We start from the raw sequence: 25,357 nt of genomic DNA on the forward strand, positions 1-25,357 counted from the left end.
GCAATTCGCAAATGGTTTTTCGTCTTTCAACGTCTCTGTCTTTCAATTCATGTGGAACCCAATGTGACATCTTTTGAATCATTCCCATGGCTTTCAAGCGTTTGGAGACTGTTGTTTGATCAACGCCTAATGCTGCTGCAAGTTGTTCCTGCGTTTGACACGAATCCTGCTCGAGCAATGCTGTCAATTCTTCGTCTTGAAATTTTTTTGGCTGTCCAGCTCGCTCTTGGTCTGCCAAGCCGAAATCACCACTTCTAAACCGTGCAAACCACTTCTGACACGTTCGCTCAGCTAGAGCATGGTCACCATACACTTCCACCAAAATACGATGACTTTCAGTCGCACTTTTCTGCATGTTAAAGTAATGCAGCAGGACACCCCGCAAAAACACTTTATCAGGCACAAATTGCGCCATGTTCACTTAACTACAAACTGGTGTTGTTGACGCTTTAATCCACTGCCCTATACTACGAACGATACGCGATGACAGGGGTTTGCAACACATGTGTGGATACACGGAACTGTGGGACGCTCCGTTCGTTGTGCCATCTCTTGTCCACCCGCACGAATTAATTCCTAGACCAAATATTATCATCATCATACAATATACTGAAAAAAAAAGTTACAATTATCTTAATTTTATAAAACTAAAACTACATATCAAGACGAACTATAAGAAACTCACCCAATGAGGCCAATTTTTGTTGTCAGGATAAGCTTTCTGAATTTCATTTACTATGAAGTATCCTGGTAACAGACAAGCATTTCTATCAAAAATATGCTCTAGTACGTTCTCCAGAGCCTTTAACTGTGGAAGTACAGATGCATTCAATCTTGTAGGTATTGTCTGGGCTTTCTCGCAACACGACTGAAATAAAGATTTTATATAACTAACCAGAAAACAATAAAAACATTATGATATAACACTACAAGACACTTTTGCCACACTCTTATCACAAAAAGGAAAAGGAATTCAGAGAAAAGAAAAGAAAAATTAGAGAACCAAAAATTAGTTGTGAAGCATACAGCAGGGTACTATATTTGAATGAATGATCACGAGGTAGTGTTATCACGCTGGAAGAAGAGATAGTTTAATTATCGAAGAAGTGGCTGAGAAGGATCTAGCTAGGCGCCATATTGGAATCAATATATATGGTACAGGTTGTCTGTAAAGTTACTATGCACTATGAAGGCGTGCCTCTATGTAAGTAACGTATGACGTGTAATATGTACTACTAGCCGAACGCCTTCCGCTCCGCCTGCTGTTCGAACGGGGAGAAAATGTTTGTAGAAGTATTTGAACCCTATCCTCCCACTTAAAATACGTATTTCAATGAAAGTGAAAAGATAAAAATCCGTTATGACACCCCAATAGAAATGCTTGATGCCAACGAGGGCTGAACTTGGACCTAGACGGCGTCGGGAGTCAACATCATCTCAACGACCCCGAAAACTATGGATTTGACTAATATCGGGCATTTTCGATTATTTTTATGACATTTCATCCTACAATACTCTACCCCTATACCGATGGGGGATGAATGTGGGCTTAAACGTCATCGGAAGTGTCACTATTCATCCCAATAACCTTCAAAACTACGCGCTAGATACTAATATCGGTTATTTTCGATTATTTTTATATATCACAATATTCCCCCCTCCTCTCACCCCCATGCGAATGGAAGATGAATTTAGACTTAAATAGTACCAGGAGTATCACTATTGATCTCATCGACCCCCAAAACTATAGATTAAAACACTAATATCGGTCGTCCAAGATAAATTTTAAATGTCATATGATGGACGAATTCTCTCTCTCTTAACGACCGAAATAAAATAAAATTTAAAGAAAAAACAATATAATTTTTACTCACTTAACTTGTTAAGCTCGAACTTGAACGAGCTTATTCTTCCACATACATTTATACTTTCCAGTAAATATGAACTAATAATTAAAGATCGGCAATTCCGACAAAATACTATATTTTGGAATTTGTGATTGTTTCTTTAGTTCTGTGCAACTTTCTGCTGATAATATAAATCACATTCCTCGCCGTTATCATGGAATGCAGCTCACCTGTGATTCGTGAAACTTGATACTGCTCATAGAAGGAAAGGAAATAATTGTTGACCAATCAAATATGTGGAATGCACGGTTGATGTTGCTATAAATTCCCAACTTGTACCATACCTCAAATGCGACCCTGTCACATCGGTAGATGTTGGAAGGTAGTGTTCTGGGCTCAAACGCATGTTAACAGACAGATGATATAACTTTTGCTTGGGCAATCTAAAAAAATGCTTATGGTATCATGCAATCAGAAGTGAACTATGTGTTGTATAGCATGATTGCTTCATCAAATGGCAATATGGTTTATCTAACATTATTTTTTTAACTGGTTTGCCTCAGGCGAATTAGCGTATTTTCTCCAGTGTTATACTTATGATACTAATATCTCTATTATTTGTAATTTTTTTCTCTTTCTGAGTGTTGATATGTTCTTATTATTGATATTTTCAAAATCTTATTTATTAATTAGTTCTATTCATAATCCTTTATGTAGAATAATGCATTTAATGTGAACTTTTGGTGAATTTAATGTGACATTTTGGTAACAAAAATACGATGAATATATTTATTTATGTTATGTAAACTGTCATTTTCAAAATGTACTTTGCCATTTTGTCTTCCATTTTTGATATTTTGACACAACTGCCAGTCTTTACTAAAGTTAAATTATTTACATATATAGAATCTTGATTTTCCTACTGATTTGTATAATATTGATTGAGAAACCAGGAAAGAATCGTAATTAATTAATTTATTAGAAATTTACTGATGTCGATAGCTGAAATAAAAACAGAATATCACTCACCCTAGCAGTTACCTAAATGTATGGAAATAATTCAATATTTATTAGATTATATATACTTGGAAGTAGATATATATGAAAGAGGAATTTCATACAAGCTTCAGGACAACATGTAAGTGAGTAATGTTATAGTGCTTTTTACTCAGTAGTAAAATTGAAGATACATCGTTAAGAGAAACGATAAAAACTTATCCATCACATCATCGCTGCGTCTCAAAGAACCGCTATGTGGTATTTTTGTCGAAAACGAGTTCTGCCGTGCAAATAAACCTGAAAGCAATAATGTAATACGTGAATATTCAATTGTTCGCCACAACAATGAAAAATAATAGATTGAAATCAAAGGCTTCAGGTTCTCATCACGTACGTATTGATTAATGTATACAAATCCTCTATGTGCTTATAAAGGCGCAAAAGGTAAACCGGCATGTGCTACGTAAACACAAAATAGTAATATACTATTGTTGAAGAAGCTACAACAATGTCCAGTGCATAATATACGCAGAACCAATCTTATTATACTTTTCAAGTGTTTCCGTGTATATTTGGCAAAATTTTAAGTTTGGAATGTTTTTTTGCGTCTCCAGAAAAGTTGTGGTTTTAATACACAGCGGTTCTTCGAAGCGCAACAACGATATATAGAAGAGATTTCTAAGCATAAAGATTAATATTCATAGTTGGAATATTCCTATCGAAGATGAATATCTAACACAAGTTCAATCCAGAGAAGTGTTACGAAGGAAGGTTCAGGGCAACCAAAGTTACATGCTTTAAAAAAATGGATATAAAAGTGACTGATACAGCTTGTGCTATCATAATAATATTACTAATGCCTAATAATATTACTTGTGCACTCTTTGTTAATACTATTGATGTTACTGTTGTTGTTTATTTTTTTAATCTTTTTTTCCCCGCTTATTGACATTTCCCTGTGTAAAATGGCACAATTATGCTGGATCTGGGAATTTGTTCAATATATATATACTATTGTGTATATATATATATTGTGGCAGAGCCAGTATTTTTAGTTAACAAAGTTCATAATTTAATGATTAATTTTATTTATTTTGAGAATATTGGATTTATGTAAGATATTAAAATTGTTGTTTGGTGAAGGAAAATAACAGATATAATTTATGTCAATGCAAGTTTTATGAAATTATACTATTTTGCCGTCAGCGAATAAAAACAAACAATAGCACATAATTAGTAGTCTGCGAATGCAGGAAATAAATTTATAAAATGCGTCAGCAATAACAATTTGTAAAATCATGAGTTGCATTTGTACAATGTTTGTGAACACGAGACACATTCACGGATATGTAGAAATTGTCAGAATCATGAGATCAGAGCATTCCAAGTGTTGCAGTTTTTGTTCTCGAAATGAGGAAGAACCTTGTTTTTCCAAAGAAAGGAGGACACACGTGCCTGACTTCAGTTGACGCCACCGAATTCCTGGAGTGAATTCTCAAACAAAACCAGAGGACAGGAGGTCTCGAGAGGGAGTAGTACCGAGCCGATTCATCGAGTAGTACCGAGTCGTTAGAAGGAGAAGTTCGAATACTGCAAAGTCTTTTGAATGTGAATTGAAAGTACTAATTCAATTACGAAGTTGAGACTGGAGTCTCAACGCGCCGATCTTCAACAAACTAACATCCAACGTTAGTTAAACCAGAACATTGGATTGAGAAGCCATTTCCAATGTGGACCGTGTCTTAACCCGAGAGATACCTGTCAACTACGATATCAACTTGGCGATATTGACATCTAATAATCAACCCAGGAGAGCACCATCAGCGACCATCGACAGAAGACATCAATCAAGGTATGTGTGACTTCGAATTCAGTGTTCAAATGCTCAATGCTTGGTATGCGTTGCTCTTCTGGCAAAGTCTCTAGATATCCGATTTTAACCACGACATTTACACAAGCAACACATTCTAATTAGAAATACAACTGTTAATTATCCATTGAACTTATGAGTTGTCATTTTCATTTAATCCCCGTAAGAAATATGCTTAATGCAATAACCTCTCGCATAGAAAACAGTAACGTACCCACTCATTCTAGATGGTGAGTGGAAGGTGATCTGCTCAGTTCAACGATTGCATCCCCATTTCAAGGCACGAACTGAGGAGGTTGTCAATATATGTATATATATACTAACGTGCAGAAGTGTATTCCGACATGTTTGTACAAATATGAAGTTAAGTGAAATTATTGTTTACTATATCTTCCTTATAATTTGTACATTAAACAACACGGATACCAAGTGCATGTGAATAATTACGAAAGAAATGGCAGGAAAAATAGAATTAAATGCTGGCGTATACAATGTTAATGATTCCATGAGATTGAATTAGAAACCTTTCACACCAAATCTGAATGTTTTATCAATAAGGCAACATGCTCCCGTTTCACAAATCTGCATTATCGTACTTAGTATTTATCCAGTTTTCAGTAAAAGTTTTCGCGAGAGACTCCCCATAGTTAAATCATTTGAGTTCTCGCCTCTGGTAAGAGAAATATGGTTTGATTCCTTAAAGGAGTACATATCGTCCCTCTCGAGACAAAAGGGCGTATCTCATTTTCTTAACTTTCCAGGAGACAAGTTTAAATCTTTTCTCATTATTTATTCTATCGTCTTCCTTTAAAATTTAGTTTGATATCCTTCGTGTCAGGTAGGTAACTTACGAGATCAAATTAAATTTTAACAGAACACGATAGAATAAATTATGATAAAATCTTTAATTTGTCTCCTGGAAAAATTATTTAAAAAATTTAAAAAAGAGAGAGATATCCAGAGGGACGATATCAACTTCTTTTATAGATATTGGGTACTGAAAAGGGATGTTAAGCTGGAAAGAAATTATCCGTAATCGTGATGCATTATATATACACCAAACATTACTCAGATTCAGAGCGAAAGAGAGAAAAATTATAAGTATGTTCGTATGATCGGAATAGTATTTCAGGTGAAGTTACTGAAAAGAAAAGCTTGAAGTTTCGAAGTAATAAGACATCATGTAATACATAATTAATTCGTGGAATACATGAGTTATTTACTAATATTCCTCTGTTCAGGCTCGAAAAATCTCGAGCGCCAGTTGACATGACTAGAAAAACGAGTCTGGCTCCTAGATAATGTAAACACAAAATGTACGCCCATGTATCAAATTGTATTTGTATTGTTATGGTGCCTAGTTTTGTTCATGATGCTCTTTCAGTAGCGTAAGCTCTGTCTGCCTCTGCTTTAGCTTTCTTCAACTCCAAACCACCTGTGACCACGAAAGCATTTTCTTTGTGGAAACAAAGTAAAACAGTAAAGACACTATTTAATACAATTCTTATAGCATTAAAACTAGTCGTAGCAATGGTGTGCGGTAATCAATTGCTAATATACACGGTGGTAAGAAACTATTTGAACAAACTTCAGGAGCTGATTTCCGACACCGAAACTAGCAAAAATAAATAAATAAATAAATAAAATAAAATAAAAAAAAAAGAAAGTCCCCTGGAACTTTAGACAGTGATGAATATATATAAGGCGCCGAAAGCGTGGGAAAAATGAACTTCAGAGGGCTGTAATTCAAAAACAACGCAACATAGAGAATGCGGTTTAGAACATGACACTCGAAGTCACACCTGCTCGATTGAAAAATGTATCTTTCAAACTTCCGCAAGATGTGTGCGAGGGATTCCTCAAAGGAACTTATGGATTCCCTATAACCTGGCAAGTAATCCATATGTTCATTTGAGGAATCCCTCGCACATATCTTGCGGAGGTTTGAAATATACATTTTTCAATCGAGCAGGTGGCTTCGAGTGTCAAGTTCTAAACCGCACTCTACGTTGCGTTGTTTTTGAATCACAGCCCTCTGAAGTTCATTTTCCCACCGTTTCGGCACCTATATATCGCCGAAACTATCCTTCACTGACCAAAGTTCCAGAGGACTTTTTTGCTAGTCTCGGAGTCGGGAATCAGCTCCCGAAGTTTGTTCAATTAGCTTCTTACCACCCTGTATACAGGATGTAGTGGAATACGGATTTTTCAAAAGACTTAAGAGCTTTACGGTACAGAAAGTGTTCTATTTGTAGACGTACTATAATAAAATGGAGATTCACTACAAATTTTCAATGTGTACAACTAAACGTTTGAGGTGGCTTATTCTCAATCTCGTGTGATTTATTTTTTATTTGAATTGGTGTAGTGATTAGACTCCCAATGTTTCTGGTCTAATAATATACTAAAATAATCCTGCTGGTGTACACTAAAATATTTGTAATGATACATTACAGATCATTTTTAGTGTATTTTAGACTAGAAGAATAGGCTTGTTAACGTTCCTTTTATATACAGTAAGTATTTTACTTATTTTGTCACTTTTCCTTTCAGAATTCTACTAAGTTTATTTGTGGATTACAGTAAGAAACAGCAACGTGAAAGAAATTCTAAAGATTCCAATACGTCTCAGAGAGGGATACCGATATATAACGTCAGGTCAAAACACTTGTTCCTGTTGCCGTGACGTAAACAGGGCATTTTTGCATTGTTTGAAGCTTTGTATCTCCGTAACTAAGAAATATTTTTGAGATTTTTGGTATGTGTAATATTGAAGACTAGTTCTACACGATGGTATCTTTAAATTACAACTTTTGGTCAGAAAGGAAATGTCCAGTGTTGAAAATGTTCTTACAATATGTATCTAATTTGAAACGCTATTACTCTTTTCAAAATGCTAGATCATTTGTCACAGAGAGTCAATCCATTTTATTTATCTTACCTTCATTATTTCTCTGACTCCCTTATAATCGACACTACCAATAATTTTCCTCACTAGCTTGAAACACTCGATCCAAAAATCCTCATTCTGATATTGCAATTTTTCACATGATAAAATGGCGTCACAGACCATCCTAATAAAAGGAGAAAATAAAATATAACTAAAACAAAGTAGCACACTATGAAAGAACAAATTACCAAAGCTAAATTATTAAAGTTGAGAAATTCTGCCACTTTTGCTTATATATATATATGTGTGTGTGTGTGTGTGTGTATTACAACTGATTATAACCTCAATGATTAACGGGAGCTCCGCGTGGCGTACTTGCTAGAGTAAGGCCGCGCTAAGAAGAGCTCTGACAACTCTCACGTGCGATCAAGCGCGGTTGCCACATTTATCTTCTGTAACAATATAAATACAACAAGGGGCACATTTTGTGGAAATGAATCATATATGTATTACAACAAAAATATTATTTAACATTATGCCTGACGAAAGTATTAGACAAAAGAAACAAACAAATTAGTATTGCGTTAAGATAGTTTACAAAATCGAAAAGAAAACAACCGTTACTTCTAAACACATAGGGCCTTATGCAGAGTCGTTTTGACATATGATTAGCGTCATACTAAATGCCTGACGACTGCATGGAAACGTATGTTAGTCGAACTCTTTAGTATGAGATCGGGCTTCTTCGTGGCTAAGCGGTTAGTGTACGCCTTTGACATGGGAGACCCCGGTTCTATTCCCGGTGGGAGCTCATGTGGTTCGGATTCCACGTTAATCAGTAGGTCCACGTGTCATATAGCCTCGCTGTTGAAAGAGACTTTAAACTCAAAATCAACTCAACTCTTTAGTATGACACTAAACACGCGTCAGAACTACTCTGCGTAAGACCCATAATGTTATTTTTTTTTTATTTTTTTATTTTTTTTTTTTAAATTGAAAACTACTTACGTTAGAGAATGGCTTTCACTTGTAGACAATTTAATTCCGTTTACTGTAGAAATCCTACGCTTTTTTCCTAGGATGGATAAAATTTCCGTCGGTTGAGCGAGGTCTTTCGGGCACTTCTCTTTTGTGATTCCTTTCACAGTTGTAGGGCTAATGTATAAAGCTGAATCTACTCTTTCAATCACTTTATTCAATGACAATAAAGGACCGTCGTTACGTTCTTTTTCGAAATATTCCCTAAGATTAAACACAAATTCCCGTGCCTGACTTGTCAAGGGCACCCTCTTTCCGCACTTCTTACGCACTTCAGGCATTATGTTCATAAACACATGCACACACACATACACATACTAAATTTATATTTTAGGTCTATGTGAATAATACGAATACAAACTATGTTCCACTGATGAATGAAAATAACAATGATTACACCACAATATTCACACCAATGCACTGAGATGATAGCACAAAAAATCAAAACAACCTGACAACACAAAAACTTTCACAGTAATGAGTAGGTATAAATGCGACAACACTGTTCGGTTACCATGGAAACAACCTAGTGTTTCCAAGTGTATTTTTGTGGGTCTAATCCTATCCTCCCCTTCACATACGTATTGGTGAAAAAAATGTCTTCTACGAAAAGACAAGCAGCTGAATCACGTTCGTTACTTTCCAACCACTCAATTTCTAAATCAGTCCTTATGAAAAGCTCATTATAACGATCTCTCTAATATATAGAGTATGTAGATACATTTTTCCCTTATGTCATTAAATTTCCTACAAAGATCATTACAAATTATACTAATTTCACCCTGACATTCCAAATAATGGTTCATTGCCCTTGAACTTCAGAAGAGCCGTACAGACTCATACCCTCTTCGCTTTCAATTTTACGAAAACCTACTCCCTGCGGCGATAGGGAGGTGGACCGGTTGTTGTTCCATGTAACCACACTTCTATTTACATAGCAAATTTGTCAAAAGGACAGAATTGTGTCAATAAGTGGAAAAGAAAAAAAAAAGTATTCATTATTGTGGTAATAACTTTAGGCCTAGTGGAACTACGTTGTGCTGGAATGTTGAGGAGTAAAGTGAAGTACGATTATTCTTTTTTTTTCTTTTTTAATATCTAGTTTGTAAATATTTCAACTTATAATCTGATTCAATCAGTGATAAAGTAATTATATTCATTTATCGTTCTGTCATGTGGTCGCTTTGATTCTTCTTGCTATGACGGTTCGCAACACTGTCGTCAACTTACACGATATTAGATCTGTCAGAGCTCAGGTTACGATGGCCCTAGTCTAACGCTCACGTTCTTGGTACGAGCGTTCCCAGGCTCAATTCCCGGAAACGAGTAACATCTTTATCAGGCCAGCTATCCTAAGTGAGGTTTCTCCTCGGATTTTCTGATTCATGCTAGGCAAAGGCGGGGATGGTACCTAACATAATGGTCCCAGGCTGCTTCTCTCCTTCCTCATTCCTTTCTTCCCCTCAAATTCCCCGGGTAGTATAACTGCCGAGAGATGTCATCCGTTATACGGCACGAACTAACATGGCCATAAATGACAAAAGCCAAGAAATATAATTCCGAATCCAATGATTGACGAACATATTCCAAATAAAACAAGATAATTTGTTATTAGGTCAACAACCAAGAAAGAACGCGGGATATCTCCAGGAAACCATAAATATGTATGTGCTCACAGCTGCTCAATTTCATAAAGGTAGTCATTTTTTTCGCATGTGAAGCTAAGATCAAATTGAGTTTGATGAACGCGAATATTCGTTAAAAGCTTACTTCTCATAACTACCAGTAGGGATATAAATGAAATTACCTAAAATTCTTACATTTAATTTGAGTTCAGTTTATTTTTTACCGAATTTTCAACCATTATTTCTTTCCTGTGGCCTTTCCCAGAATGTAAATTTCTTCCAAGAAAGTGCGGGTCCTTCAGATATGTATAGTTCATCATCTTTCTCGTAAGGCTAATAAATACTTATTTACGTTTATGTGCATACATCAAAAGAACTAATAACTACTTCTTTAAACGTGCTAGTCCATTTTGTTCACTGTTATTGAATATCAATTCTTGCCTGTTGCCACAGTTATATCCAAATTACCAAACATCTTATATACTTGGACAAAGTCTCTGATTAATTCTTCGAATATTTTTCCTCTTGAACTTTCACGTTTTCAGCTTCAAAAGTGTTGAAAACTTGTGAGACACTATAAATATAATCGTTTATTTTTTAATTTTATAAAAGATTTAAGGTCTAATACACACGACCACTTTTTTATCCCCGAGACATTAACTGTAGTTATGGGGTAATTATATGATCCCACTGTTTATCTAAACCTGGTTGTTTAGTTCAAATGTAATATAACTTGAATACTATTCTTTCTAGATAGGATAAAGTTTCATTAAGAATCTTAACATCCTTTGGGCCGGCCGCTAACTGACCGCAGTGGAGACAGCCAATCCAAGGCAGAGGGAATACGGACGGAGAAAGAGAGGTCTGCGTGCATTCATCGCATACTGGGCGCAGTTGATAGGCAACGGAGAAAGAGAATTCGTATCTCGCTTGTGAAGTCCCATGATAAGTGATAGTAGTGTGCAAATCAGTTTTTGACATTGAATTTCGGAAATACTTAGTAATTCAGTTTGATGGAAACCTTCAGTGTCAACAACAATGATACGAATAGTTTGAAATAATATATATAGGGTGTTTCAGAACAACACCGACAACGTTTGGGAGGTGATTCCAGACACTAACATAAGACTAAGTATAGACCAACCTGGGTGCACAAATGCTTCCTTTCGGAGTTATAGGCCGCCGAAAACATGAAAAAAATGAACTTTAAAGGTCCATAGCTCCAAAACTATGGGACCTACCGTAGTCGGGTCGAGACTTCACTTAGGAACTAATATGTGCGCTATCTAAAAATACATGTTTTAGAATCCTAAGGTACTCACGCAACAATTTTTATAGAGGGAGTTTAGCTACGGGCATTTAATTGGAAGTACTCACCAACCACCTCTATAAAAATTGTTGTATGAGTACCACAGGATTTTGAAACTTGGATAGGAAATATACTAGTTCCCAAGTAAAGTCTTGACCCGACTACGGTAGGTCCCATAGTTTTGGAGCTATGGACCTTTAAATTTCAGTTTTTCATGATTTCGGCAGCCTATAACTCCGAAAGGAAGCATTTGTGTACCCAGGTTAGTCTATACTTTTCGCTTTATCTTGGTGACAGGAATCACCTCCCAAACGTTGTCGGTGTTGTTTAGAAACATCCTATATATATTTTACTTTGTTGTTTTGAAACATCCTATATATATTTTACTATGTAAGATGTTTGGTGATTTGGGTTGAGTTGATTTTAGTTTAGCGTCCCTTTCAGCAGCGAGGCTATATGAGACGTGGACCTACTGATTAACGTGGAATCCGAACCACATAAGCTCTCGCCGGGAATCGAACCCGGGTCTCCCACGCCAAAGGCGCGTACGCTAACCGCTTAGCCACGAGGGAGCTCTAGTGTTTGGTGATTTGGATATAACTTTATGGCAACAGGCAAGAATTGATATTCATCCTCTCTCTCTCTCTCTCTCTCTCTCTCTCTCTCTATATATATATATATATATATATATATATATATATATATATATATATATATATATATATATATATATATATATATATATGCTACTGTTCACATCAAGATAAAGGAGATATTTTGTAATCTTGATAAATAAGGTTTATAATACACGTTCGCGAAAGACATTTACGTATTACAAATATTACATTAGTTTAGGCCTATTTGAAACATCAAGTGATATATATATATATATATATATATATATATATATATATATATATATATATATATATATATATATATATATATATATATATATATATATAATGTGTGTGTGTGAATCACCTTAGCAAGGTGGCGGAAGAGCGAATAGCAAGGACAAAACTAGTGTTCATATGACTGAGATAGTGATATCTATTTTTGAAAAAAGGAAATGAAATAACATGCTGAATGTTTATACCCTATATGCTAAAGGAATAGTTAGTTAGATGTGAGTTTACAGTACCGTTCAGTAGTGAGGCTACATGAGACGTGGACCGACAGCTTAACGTGAGATCCGAATCATATAAGCTCCCACGGGAGCTCGGTTTTCCACACCGAAGACGAACACGGTATCATTGTAATTAATAGCATTCTATACCCCCATGTAATCCAATGCGGCAGGGGGACGAATTCAAAACAATTCTCGAACAACTACTTTTTGTTTTTGTTCAACCAGACTTTACAAACGCCTTTACTTTTCAGTAGGCCTCGCACCCACCCACATCTTGCGATCCGAAGTCTAATACCCGTATCCACTCGGCTGTTGCTACCGATATCTATGTAATCACTAGGGAGCTGTTAAAATAGCGTATGAGTTTTACAAGGAATCATGAAAGAACAATATTCTTGTTGTTTACCTATTCGTTTCTCCAAGTTAATTTATTACAAAATGTTCTATTTCATATTGCATCACACACAATATTTCACTGCTGATATCAATTCATCACATTTCTTTACTGTTACGGATTTATAATGACTTCAATAGACACGTCAGTCTAACTCAAGTAAACTATTATATTTGTTTTTAATTTTTACATAGCCCTCACATGATTATTTCAGCAAAGGGAAAGCAACCGCTCTCTCCTTCGCTCAATGAACAACGACCAACAGCAAGAAAAAATAAGCATCGTCTAAAACTCGCCGAACAAGTTTTATTCGCAGCATGGAGCTTCCAATTAGTCCACTGACAAAGATGAATTTTACTTACTATTAACATAGTCGCAACTCGCATGTTTTTATTTATTTATTTATTTATTGTTATTTTTTAATTTTTTTTAAAGTCCATAATTCATCTCTTAACTCGGTTCTCATATAATCTTCATTGCTAATATAATAAAGCATTAGATGGACTCTCACAGCTTCAATCAACTTTTCCATTTCTCTCTTTCTCGGCGCTCTTCCTTGCTGGAACGGACTCACAGGAAACTACACTTGCTCTCACCTGAATGTGCGACACAAGGCTTGATTCTATTATTTATAGTTTCCTGCGTGTACTTCTCTTCGATTTGGATAGGCTCGCCCTGCTGCCCATTCGCGGAATGGGTTATGATATGTTTCGACTCATGCTAATGCTTCAGTGACACGGATACAGCTGAATCATCTTCTTTACCATCCCTGATGTGTTTTTTAATTCTAGTTTTGATTAATTTTAGTCATACTTATGTATATGTGACCACAAACACACATCCCTTCATAAATTCCTGAATGTACCTTCCCGCTTACGAAATAATTTTTATATTCCGTTGGATGCTTTTCTAAATTTCTGTATGCATTGAGTGATTTGCAGAATCCGTATTTGTGTGCCAGATTCCGTACTTCTTATCACGATTTAGATCATAATAGGAAGGAAACTCAATTATTGGAGTTGTTCGAATCAATTACCCTATTCTTTTTGTAGAGCTTTGTTGTCTCATTTTGTCAACATATTCCTAGAGTACCCATTTATTGTCCCCAATTGTAAACTTACAGTTGTCTAGTAATATTTTCCTGTCATAATATTATCTCATACACTTTCAAAAATAAATTTGTCGAAATGTTTGCCTTAATTTTTAATGTGCCGGATTTTTTTAAAAATTGATTTATTTATATAAACTGGTTGAATTAGTTTCTTACAGATATCCGTGTGGAATTTGTTATTGGCTCTGAAGATAATCATACCCAAAAAATATATTTGACTTAGTTTCTCTTTCTAAGGCAAACTTGATTAAAAAAAGAAAGAAAAAAAAAACTGAAGTAGTGGTTAGTGGTTGAAAATTCGATAAAGAAAAATATATGTAATGTAAATTAAAAGAAACAATTTTAATTCAATTTATATAGTATAATTTGTGTAACATGAAATCAATTACATTTTACCTGCAGGGATATTCACTGAAACATTACTTACTCCAAAAGCACTCAGAATTATCAACTGTGAACGTTTCGGTAAAGAATTTTAAGAAAACAAAAACTTTTCTACCTATACCCTCCTCTTCCTGAGCACAATCGATGAAAAGGAATAATGAGACTATTGGAAGTAAAGGATTTATAATATTCAGAAGATAATTATCAACAAGATGTAGTTTTCTGAAGAAGGCAATAACTATTTGCCGAAACATTCATAGTTAATAATCCTGTGTTCTTTTGGGATAACTTTGTTTCTTAGTAAATATTAAATCAAGCAGCAATTACCAGTAGAAAGTCATAATATTTTAACATTTCTAACGATCTGAAAGAAAAATGGCCACTAACTAATACTGGGCTTACATTTGAGAAATGAAGACACCACCTCAATTGTCTACAATACCTAAATTTCACTACACGAAAGACAAAAATTCAAAATGATTACTTAACGAGTAAAAAGTACAGAATATTTCAAAGAAACGTACGTTGTGCTATATTTTCAGAATATTCTATTAAGACTGATTGATTGACTAGTGTTTAAAAGGGATGCCAGCAGATAGGCTATATGTCTCCGCCACGATTAGGCCAACCACTGATACGTGCTATTTATAAAATAAATTTATAAAAGTGAAAATCACACATAAGTTTAACGAAGTAATATAATAAAACAAATATATACATATATTTAAAAAATAAAATAGAGGTCGCAGAAAAAACTTAAGGAATAAATAGAAAACAAACAACAAGAAAAAAAAAAAGTACCATTCAGTAAAACCTAATAGATAAAATCTAGGAACAAAAATCTCAGAGAACATTAACTCGATCGCATGATTAATGCGAGAATGCTATCACTAAAACTGCAGTTATTCCCGAGGACCTGATTAATAGCTGATTAATTCCTCTGAGGTCTAAATATTCTAGACACACTAATAGAATGTGCCGAATACTTCATACGACGATACAATCTTCATAACACGGACAGTTGATGTCACGCAGTAAATATAAAAGTGTGAGATGAAAGTGTCCGATACGCAAGTCAACAAGGATCAGTTCATCTCTACAATTAATGTGGGAAAAGGTCTGCCAATTATCCAAATAAATTTTGCAAAACGGAGCTTACTTCTGAGAGCCTAATTTCAATCTGGTTACCAGTGAGAGTGCATCCGTTGGACGAAATACCACAGCTGCCAATCCGGCGTTCTTGGATTATTTTCGGCACGCTCGTTCCTCCGGATGTCGACAATATTCTTAGGATATAAAGAAAGACAATAGTATCGAGGACGATTTGCGGGGTTTTCTTCGATATGGCTTTACTATCTCTTAGCTCTAAACCGTGAGGCAGAGGATTGGCCTACTATTTTTTCATCTTGAATAAGACGGGAAGCGACTAGGATTTAATTCCGAATTTTTAATATTTAGAGGAGCAAAGAATGTAAGTAATTTAATCATGCAAAGAGTCGGTCAAATTACTTATAGTTTCATTATACTTATAGCTTCATCAAGACATGAAGAAATAATTTAAAGATATGTTGCATATCGATTTGACATTATATGTAGTGGTTGACCAAAATCCTTCTGTAACTTTTCCGATCATAAAATCTGAGATATAATACTATATCATATTCAGGTACATTTAATACAATGAAATCATACAATAGGAACTGTGTAAATAATAATAATAATAATAATAATAATAATAATAATAATAATAATAATAATAATAATAATAATAATAATAATACAGTTTAACTTACCGTGCAGGTAGAATATTGTTTGACACCAATTGCTCCAACAGATTTAAAAGCAACTGAAGTCGGCTTTGATTCGTCATGTTTGCCGCCAGTAGAAGATACTGACGGATGCCAACTTCCTGTTGCTCCGCAGGCATTTTACTCAGCGCATCTTGTAATTCTTGTTGAAAAGTTTTGATCTTCTCAACTTCATTTTCGGGGTGATGAACCAGAAAACAGCTAAATGCTTCTTCTATACCTTCAACTTTCTGCAAAAGATAAATACATAAATAAGAATAACTTTCCACAACATTCAATAAAATAAAACAAAACTACCTCATAATCCAAAGCTGAAATTCAAGGAGTAAATTCTTGGATAGTATGGTTTATTAGAGTTTATTAGATCAACAAATCCTTAGGTACATGAAAAAAAATAAATACATGATAAACGAATTGTAACGACACGTTTTATCAGATGCTTTTCTATACAGAATACTGTATACATATACAAGGGTTGGATGTTTAGTAATGGCAACAATGGTGTATCTTCAGAAGTAGAGTACTCGCAAGGTTCGAAGTTTTACGGGCCTCCGATGTAATTACCAGCATTGTGAATCACGTGTTCCCAGCGATGTGGAAGCCGCTGACAGTGCCTAATCTCTGGATAGTGCAGATGGAGCGATCGGTCTCCCGGAGGAGATCATCAACTGTACGGAAGCGTGTCCCACGAAGTGGTTCCTTCATTTTCGAGAAGAGGACGTAGCCGCAGGGACTTAAATCTGGAGAATACGGTTGGTGATACAGCACTTTCCAGCCCCAACGATGCAATAAATCAGTGACCGCACCTGCTGCATGTGTCCTTGCATTGTTATGCAGAATGATGAACGGGTTCATCAGGAAGTGGAGTCGTTTTCGTCTTACAGCTGCTCACAGATTGTTTTGCAAAAAATTGCAGTAGTACTCTGCACTAACGGTGTGTCCTTGGGGAACGGTATGGTTTATGATTACACCATCCCAGTCGCGTACAATGATGAGCGTAGTTTTCACGTTGGTTGGGGTATTCCGACCTGTTGTTTTTCTCGGTTACCCAGGATGACACCACTCGTTTGATTGCCATTTTAGCTGCGGTTCATACGCTCTGGCCCAGGTCTCATCAACAGCAATGATCGGCAGTAAGAAGGCCTCACCTTCACGTTGATACCGCTCCAAGTGTGTTCGAGCGGTATCATATCGCAAACACTTGTGTTGTTCAGTCAGATCATGTGAAAACCAACTTGAGGCGACTTTACGCAATCCCAGGTTCTTCATCAGAATTTTCACCACAGTCGAATGCGCTAGTCCTGTATCGTTGGCCAACTGACGAATCGTGGCGTTCGCTAGCACTAACGCGTTCGCGTTCTGCACATCATCTTCACTTACAGAAGGATGGCCGGAGCGAGGCATGTCTGTGACATTTTGTCGTCCATCATTAAAGGCTCTGACCTACCTTGCTACTGTACGGTATGGTAATGCACTTGCACCGCAAAGATGTTGCAATACTTCGTAGCACTGTTTTGCATTCCTACCTCTAGCGCATTCAATTTTCAACCAGCTCCTCTGATCTTGCTTCGTAAACATGACTGTATTCCGCGAGCACTCACTCAAAAGCAGAACTGCTTTCTAACTGCTGGCGCTGCACGCACATGGAGAGGAGGGCAGGCGAGTTCATGTCTGAGGGAGGGTCGGCATCTAACCTATCGCTGGTATGAATTATAATGAACTGCTTTGTTCCCGAGTATATGTATAGCAGTGTTGCCATTACTATGAACTCAACCCTTGTATAATACTTTGTTCGAAGTAGATCTGCATCGAACATACATGAATACTGTAGATAATTTGTTGACAGACAATTCTCTATATAATGTTGATTTGTGAACTTCGTAAATATTTCTTAAAATCTATTAATTGAAGATTGTCTCAAATTCGTGGATCTGTATCCAAAAATATTTTTTCCTTGCGTGTATTTGCTTGTAATCAATGTTTGTAGTTTATCCTATTAAAATTAATTATTGTTATTGTACTCGTTTGTATTCCTAATTGATTAATGTTTACTAAATAATTGTATTGCAAAAAAGCTCGAAGTTTTGGGACTTTCATCATCTTCTAAACTATTTGTATGTTACAATTATTTGTTCTCTTTTGGCATTTTTTAGTACAAATACGAATTCAATTCTTGGTTGATTGATTATTGATTTAGTCATAGAAATTATCCAAACTCCTCTTAAAACGTGACAGATACCAAATAGCTGTGCATAATAAAATCTATAGCCTATCGTATTGATAACTGTTTAATTAGTTTCTATCAAAATGTGTGCTAGTTACACAAAAACACGTAGCTAAACTGCTATAACTGAAGAGTGCATTGATCTAATCCCTGAGGTCATAGTCATGCCAAAATTAACTTGACGGTAAATTATACATTATTCTTTCGAATCCAAGTATTCTAATTGTCTTTTACGATATTAAACCAATACATACCTTTGAGAATTACAAAGTAAATACAGTCATTTCGACGACTACTATTAGATAGGATCTCGTCCGTGCTGTTCGATGGAGAGTATGCTTGGTAATTTGCCAGTTCCTGGTACGTTACATGTAATCATGATGTGCGATCATAATACGAGTAACTGATATTTATGATAATATTAAGTTTGCTTGATACAAATCTATATAAATTATATAAAAATGAAGGTCACTATGTTTGTGACTTCATGCCATTTGAACCACGCGACCTATCTCTATCAAATTTTCAACATAAATGAGATACGGTCCTGGTACTTTTTTTTTTTTTTTTCACTTTGATGGTAAAACGTATAAGAGGAGAGGGATATACGTATATATATATATATATAAAATCGAAAATGAAAGTGATTACGTTTGTGGCTTAATAACTCGTGAACCACCCGGCCGCTAACATAGATGAGGTTTGGGCCTATGACAGTTTTTATTATTTCATTTGACGGTACAACTTAGAGGAGTGACATAAAAAGATAATCGAAAATGGCCGAAATTAGTGTCGAATTCATAGTTTTCGGGTTCGCTGAGACGAACAGTGACACTTTCGATTCAGTTGAAATCCAAATTCAATCCTTTATGTCCAAAATGAAACATTCTCCCCGTGCGAAGAACAAATATTCTGCTAATGGTATATATTGAATACACTCTTCAAGAGAGTTGTCAATAATAAAGGTCGTCGAGTAATTACATATATACTGCTGACTGCATACCCATGACAGAATGACATATAAGACTTAAAAAAACTGACCTTCAGGTTGGGAAAAAGAGTAGATTTTAATACGCTCTTTTAAATTCAAGATGTTTCCAGTGATGACTTTCTGTGTTCTAAATTCTTTAACAGAATATCAACAATGACACTACCAGAAGTGTATCCCAAGGTGTGGATAATGAAGATTTTACATCTGCAGAAGAAAATTTACTTTCCTTGAATCAATCACCTACAAAGGTTGGGTTAGTCCTCTGAAGAAACCATGGTCAGTGAAGTCAAGTCATCAGCCGTATGCAAGAGAACAGCGAAATTATTGCAGTTATGAGTGAGTATACCAAATCAGAACTAACTGACCAAACTCTTCAAAGTAGAAATTCAATTTTCTGACGAAAATAAACCAAAAGAAGCTTGCGCAACTTACCAGAAATTTACATCAAACCAATTCATTTGTAGTTGTGTTAATCCTACAATGAAAAGGTGCAAGTTCTAACAATTATCCCAGTGTTCCTTTCAAAGGTACAAACTTTGCACACATCCCATCTGCAACAAAATACATGGGAGGACAAAACAAGAATTGTTAGGTCTGCAAAAACAGTGTTTGGAAACTCATTATCCGGTAAATGAAGTACATGTTTACACAATAATTTTATCTGGAAGATAAATGGAATTAGTTTCGTGGATTTTCTCTAAGTTCTTCAGTATTCTCCCACATTCTCATTCCACCAATTCATTCACTATAACTCGACAAGTTTCAAACCAAGATGCGCAGATCGCTGGGGAGCACTTCGTATTCCACCACCCTCCCCACTACTCTTCCATCCACTGATCTGGCCTTGAAAGTACCAGTGATACTAACTCAGCAAACTTATGCTACAACAAATATCACCTGCTAAAATAAATGACAAATATTACCGTGTAGCGTTATACCTACAGTATCTACTCGTAATTCTCATATCAGTGGTCCATTTCATTTAATCCCGCTTTCGAAAATGCGTTGCGGTGGTAGCTCTTCGTATTCTACGGTAGTATATTCTGCGTATATTCGTTATTAAGCTTTAAAACGAAGAGAAATCAAAAGGGGAATGGCTTAATTTTCTGGATTCCACATTAAAGACTGAACTGACAGCCGAGCCTACTAGAACATTACGATACTGAACCAGGGGCGAATACAGAACGGGGGGCGCACCTTTCTGAAAGGGAAATATTTCTGTCTTACTTCAATGAGACGAGTTGACAAAAGTATTTTTGTCAATATAAGACAACAAATAAGCTGCTTTCAGTCTATTGTTAGTACAAACTATGTCTCAAGTGTTATAATGTTTAATATTTTGCGCCCCCTCATCCTTCTGAGTAAGAATGAATAATTATTCAACTTCCAAGGCCGAAGATACAACTTGTGTGTATATATATATATATATATATATATATATATATAAAACTATAACAACTTATAACTAGTAGAGAAAACTTCGTTCAACGATTTCTTTTATTTCAGCTAGTTCCTCTTCCAGAAGTGCGGATCAAAATATTTGGTATAGTTGCAATTAAAATATTTGATTTAATTATCACCCTAGTTATATGTTCGAGGTCCCAAAGGTCATGTAGGCTCCCTATTGTATTTATGAATATACATTATTTGGCATAATTTGAATGCAATTTGCTTTAAAATCCTCATGTATATACCTTCTGCATCTGAATGCCCCCAACTTTACAGAGAAATCGGCGCCCTTGGGTCGGGCCTAAAAGCTAACTCGAGTCGGGCCTCACATTATTAATTCACGGGCCCGGCCTTAGATGAAACCTACATTCACGCATCACATTCAGTACTGGCGTGTTGGCAAAGTAAGAGTGTAATAGGTGCAACAGAAACTGTTGGAAAAGGGCCACGTCTTATTATGGTCCATGCAGGAGGGAAATTTGGGTTTGTTGATAATGCTCTATTATTGTCCAAATCTAAGCAGAAAAAGTGGAAATTATCATGATGAGATGAACAGTAGAAATTTTTCAAAATGGATCGATGAAAAACTACTTCCTAATCTTCCCGAAAACAGCGTTGTTGTCGTTGATAATGCCAGTTATCACAATGTTCAAATCAATAAAAGACTATCTATGTCTTCACTTAAAAGCGACATGATACAGTGGCTATCAGCGACAGACAAACCTATAAACGAAACCGAAATTGAAGCGGAGAATAGAGTAAATACATTGTGGAGAATGAACAAAAGACAATTTTTCACTTATATCATTAATTATCCGTCTTTTATAATCTACATAGCATAATTGGGATGTAGATTAGAAATTTTAGTCCACGAAAAGCACGGCCAGTCAATTTTTTTTTTTTTTTTAGTTGGGTGATGTATAGGGCCTAGTTAGCATATCAGTCCCTTCCACAGTTATTTGTAGTTTACGCATATATATAATCAGCATTGCTAACGTGCCTAGGTACTCCCTATGGACGTACCACCTCTGGCCCCCTGCTACGCTCCTGCTGACCTGATTAGATGGCATTAGTGTTACATGGATCTAGAACATTAGCCCGCGTTTCCATTGAGTTGTAATAAATAAACTAATCAACCTGGTTAATTTTTCCGCCTTCACTCGCTATTGCACGCTCAGCATTACTATGAGTGTTTATATGTGTGAACCAGCATTCCAGAACCTTCCCCATTCGTGTCTTTCAGCGTTGTAAACAGCGTACCGTTTTTCTGGCAACATAGCACAAGTTCGTTTGTGTATTATTATCAGCCCCCTCCACCCCCCACCTAAAGTGAACCTGCAACTCGTCCCTTAAGAAACACTATCTAACGCAGTAAGGGTGCATTTCCTGCCAAAAGAACGTGAGTTTTACTATGCAAATCCATAGTATAAGTAGGAACGGATTAGAAGCCCTGCAAGGGTTTGTTGGGTTCTGTTCTCGGGCATTTATTCCAAAGTTGGGCGTCCGCTTTTGCCACGTTTTTTCGCTGTCATCTAGTTTCCACATTTTCTGCAATTTGTTATTAGGTTCATTAATCCGTGCTCTTCACAAACTTTTAAAATATTTTGCTCGTTACCAACGTATTGCTTCACAAATGTTCAAACTGTTACTTCATTTCCCTTGTACATTCGCCATGTTGATAACATAAATGCTCGTTACTTTCCCAAAATGCAACTGTTTAGTTAGCTTGCGCCAAATAGTTCCCTCCGCTCGCGGTATAGACCCATATTTATAACCGCTTATATATAACAAACAAACAGATTTTTCGAGACCCTTATATATTATCAAGCACACAAACGATCAAATTATCCATATCTTTCCTGTAAATTTTAAAAATTTTGCTGGAAACGGACGCCCAACTTTGGAACTTAACCCTGTTCTCGACATAAAATGGGTAAATTAAACACTTCCCCCAATTTTTTTCGTACAATTTACAATCTGTGGATCCGTATACTATAACTGCATCCAAAAGAAGCCCTCCTTGCGTATGCACCTATAAAATGCTGTGGTCTACCTATTTTCAATCTGTACCCGCGAATTATACAACTCATACATTTTACTGAGCTAGTTACTATAAATTTTGCAAAATCGTTAAGATATTCGACACTAATACCACACACTTCTGATGTCATACAGGTTTCAAATTTATAATAATCACGATACTCACCAAAATTTCGTTTACAATGTTCGAAATTTGAACCTCAGTCCCCATAGTTAATATTCTGTTCCAATCCACACACAAATTAAAATTTCAACATTAGTCTTCAATTTTGTACTTTGCCGAAAACAACCTACGTTTTCCATTTCTTCTTCTTTTAACTAGTTACCATTCAAAACAACGATGTTCCTGCTTTTTGTCAAGAACTTCTCAACGATTATTATAAGTTTAAAGAAATGTATAATGTTTTAAAATTTAAAAATAAAATATAAACAAAATTTAAGAGTGGGAAAAAATGCCAAAATCAGGAAACAACAATAGGACAGGTGATAAGTCAAAATAGGGAAAATATATCAAAATCGGCATTCGTAAAAACAATGAGGAACTGGGAAATTTGAGGATAGGGGAAACTCACTCTATGGGGAAACTGTTGTCACTTGTCAAAGACACTTCGGTAACACTGCGACGTGGTAATGGCGCGTTGTGGGTAAATATAGAAGAATTAAATCAAAGATTTGATTAATGTTTTAGAACAGATGTAGAATTATGTGAGAACCACGCAATTAAAATAATATCCAAGCGGCACTGACTATAACCAATTGTTGCATATAATAGGACTGTCAGTAAGGTGAGTTATTTCTTTTTTATATAAGGAATGTACTCGAAGGGGGAGAGGCATTTTTTGAGGGCATCTACTTTTTGTATATCGGATATAATTTTTATTATTAAATCTCAGTTATAATAGAGGAGCAGATTAAGAATATTCCATCAAATAAAAAAGGCGTTTCTTTCACTCTTCGTGCTTTAGATGATTCTCTAAAGCATTCCGGGCAGCTATTTGCATACAGATTGATAATATGCGTGCAAACTAATGTGCACTTACAAGACTATGTGCTGTCCTAGTATCTGCTACGGTAATGGTATACATGAGAACCCCCTGATCTGCGTTTCTTCTGTGTTCTGTTACCACTTCAACATGAAGTACCATAAATTTTCCACGTAGTGCAATAGTAAGAAGTATCCATGTGCACAAGACATGCAATATGCGTTAAATTCCCCCCCCACACACACACACATAGTTATAGATAAAGTACAAGGGCACTACACATGCAGATGTAAAGTACAGATACGTTCTTTTTTATTTTCGTATCAGTCGATAAGTAAATAAAACTCGCTTTGTTACCCCCTTTGTAAGTTCGTACATACTCAGTGAATAATCCCTAAAAGTATGAGCGTCCTGTTCCTTCGGGAACTGATGCAGCTTCATGTATACTATATTCCCCTATTATATGTAATTATTTCATCAGGAAATTCCATTACATGTCTCAGAGACTGTTTCTTATGGTAGAAGTTGCATTTATGGGTGCAAATTCACTTTACTTCATTGCATATAATAGGATAGAAAATATTAAGATAAGTACGTAGTTATTTCCAGTGCACGTGAGTTTTCACGCATATTATGAACCTGTGCGCATTCATTTAGGCATGCACCAGGATAACAACAGTCCAGAACATGGTGCAGTTTTATTATGGGGATCCACAAATTGTAAAATGTACGGAAAATTTTGGGGAAGTGTTTAATTTGTCCATTTTATGTCGAGAACAACCCAACGAACCCCTGCAAGGCTTCTGACCCGTTCCTTCTACTATTACTCCTCCTACTACTACTACTAGTACTACCTATACTATGGCTCCGTATAGTAAAACTGTACACCAGAACGCATTAAAAATTATTTGAAGCAGGAGAAGTGAAATAAACTTTTTGTTTTAATTGAAGGAGTATTGTTAACCTGCACCCAAATTTCTGCAGCCACTAGAATTAAATACTAAGTAATTCAACTGTATCTTAGGTTTACAAGTGTAGGGTTTCTAGTGTAAAATCATTAGAAATGCTTTACGACGGTTAAAATAAGTGAGTTCATTTGAAAGATGACTGTATTAAATATTAAGTATTTCTGCACGGCAGGGTTGGCAAAAACTTTTTTTTTAAACACAAACAAACTATTTGCTGAGCAAAACAATTTTTAAAAAATAAAAAATTCCTTTTTTTGTTTAAAAAAATCCTCTTTAAACCCGTTTTTTTGGCTGA

At 35.7% G+C, this 25,357-nt stretch overlaps 2 protein-coding genes across 3 annotated transcripts in view; one reads left to right on the forward strand and one right to left on the reverse strand.

Moving 5' to 3' along the window:
* MED23 (mediator complex subunit 23) overlaps nt 1-23,474 on the reverse strand; it is a 94,478-nt gene extending 71,004 nt beyond the window's left edge. The window contains exons 1-4 of the mRNA XM_081742725.1: nt 23,278-23,474; nt 16,393-16,637; nt 7,658-7,790; nt 686-868 (exon numbers count right to left, since the gene is read on the reverse strand). Of these exons, the coding sequence (XP_081598851.1) occupies nt 686-868; nt 7,658-7,790; nt 16,393-16,637; nt 23,278-23,322 (606 nt within the window). The 5' untranslated portion in view covers nt 23,323-23,474. The remainder of the gene's footprint in view (nt 1-685; nt 869-7,657; nt 7,791-16,392; nt 16,638-23,277) is intronic.
* A 1-nt stretch (nt 23,475) lies between these two features.
* Nucleotides 23,476-25,357, forward strand: part of LOC145673231 (tubulin delta chain-like) — a 58,088-nt gene continuing 56,206 nt past the window's right edge. Inside the window, exon 1 of one of the 2 annotated variants that reach the window (XM_081742726.1) lies at nt 23,476-23,896. The gene's annotated coding sequence lies outside the window, so the exon portion shown is untranslated. The remainder of the gene's footprint in view (nt 23,897-25,357) is intronic. The other variant, XM_081742727.1, reaches the window with a different exon arrangement.

The sequence above is a fragment of the Thermobia domestica genome, chromosome 16 (assembly GCF_964235325.1).
Source record: "Thermobia domestica chromosome 16, izTheDome1.hap1.1, whole genome shotgun sequence".
Lineage (NCBI taxonomy): Eukaryota > Metazoa > Arthropoda > Insecta > Zygentoma > Lepismatidae > Thermobia > Thermobia domestica.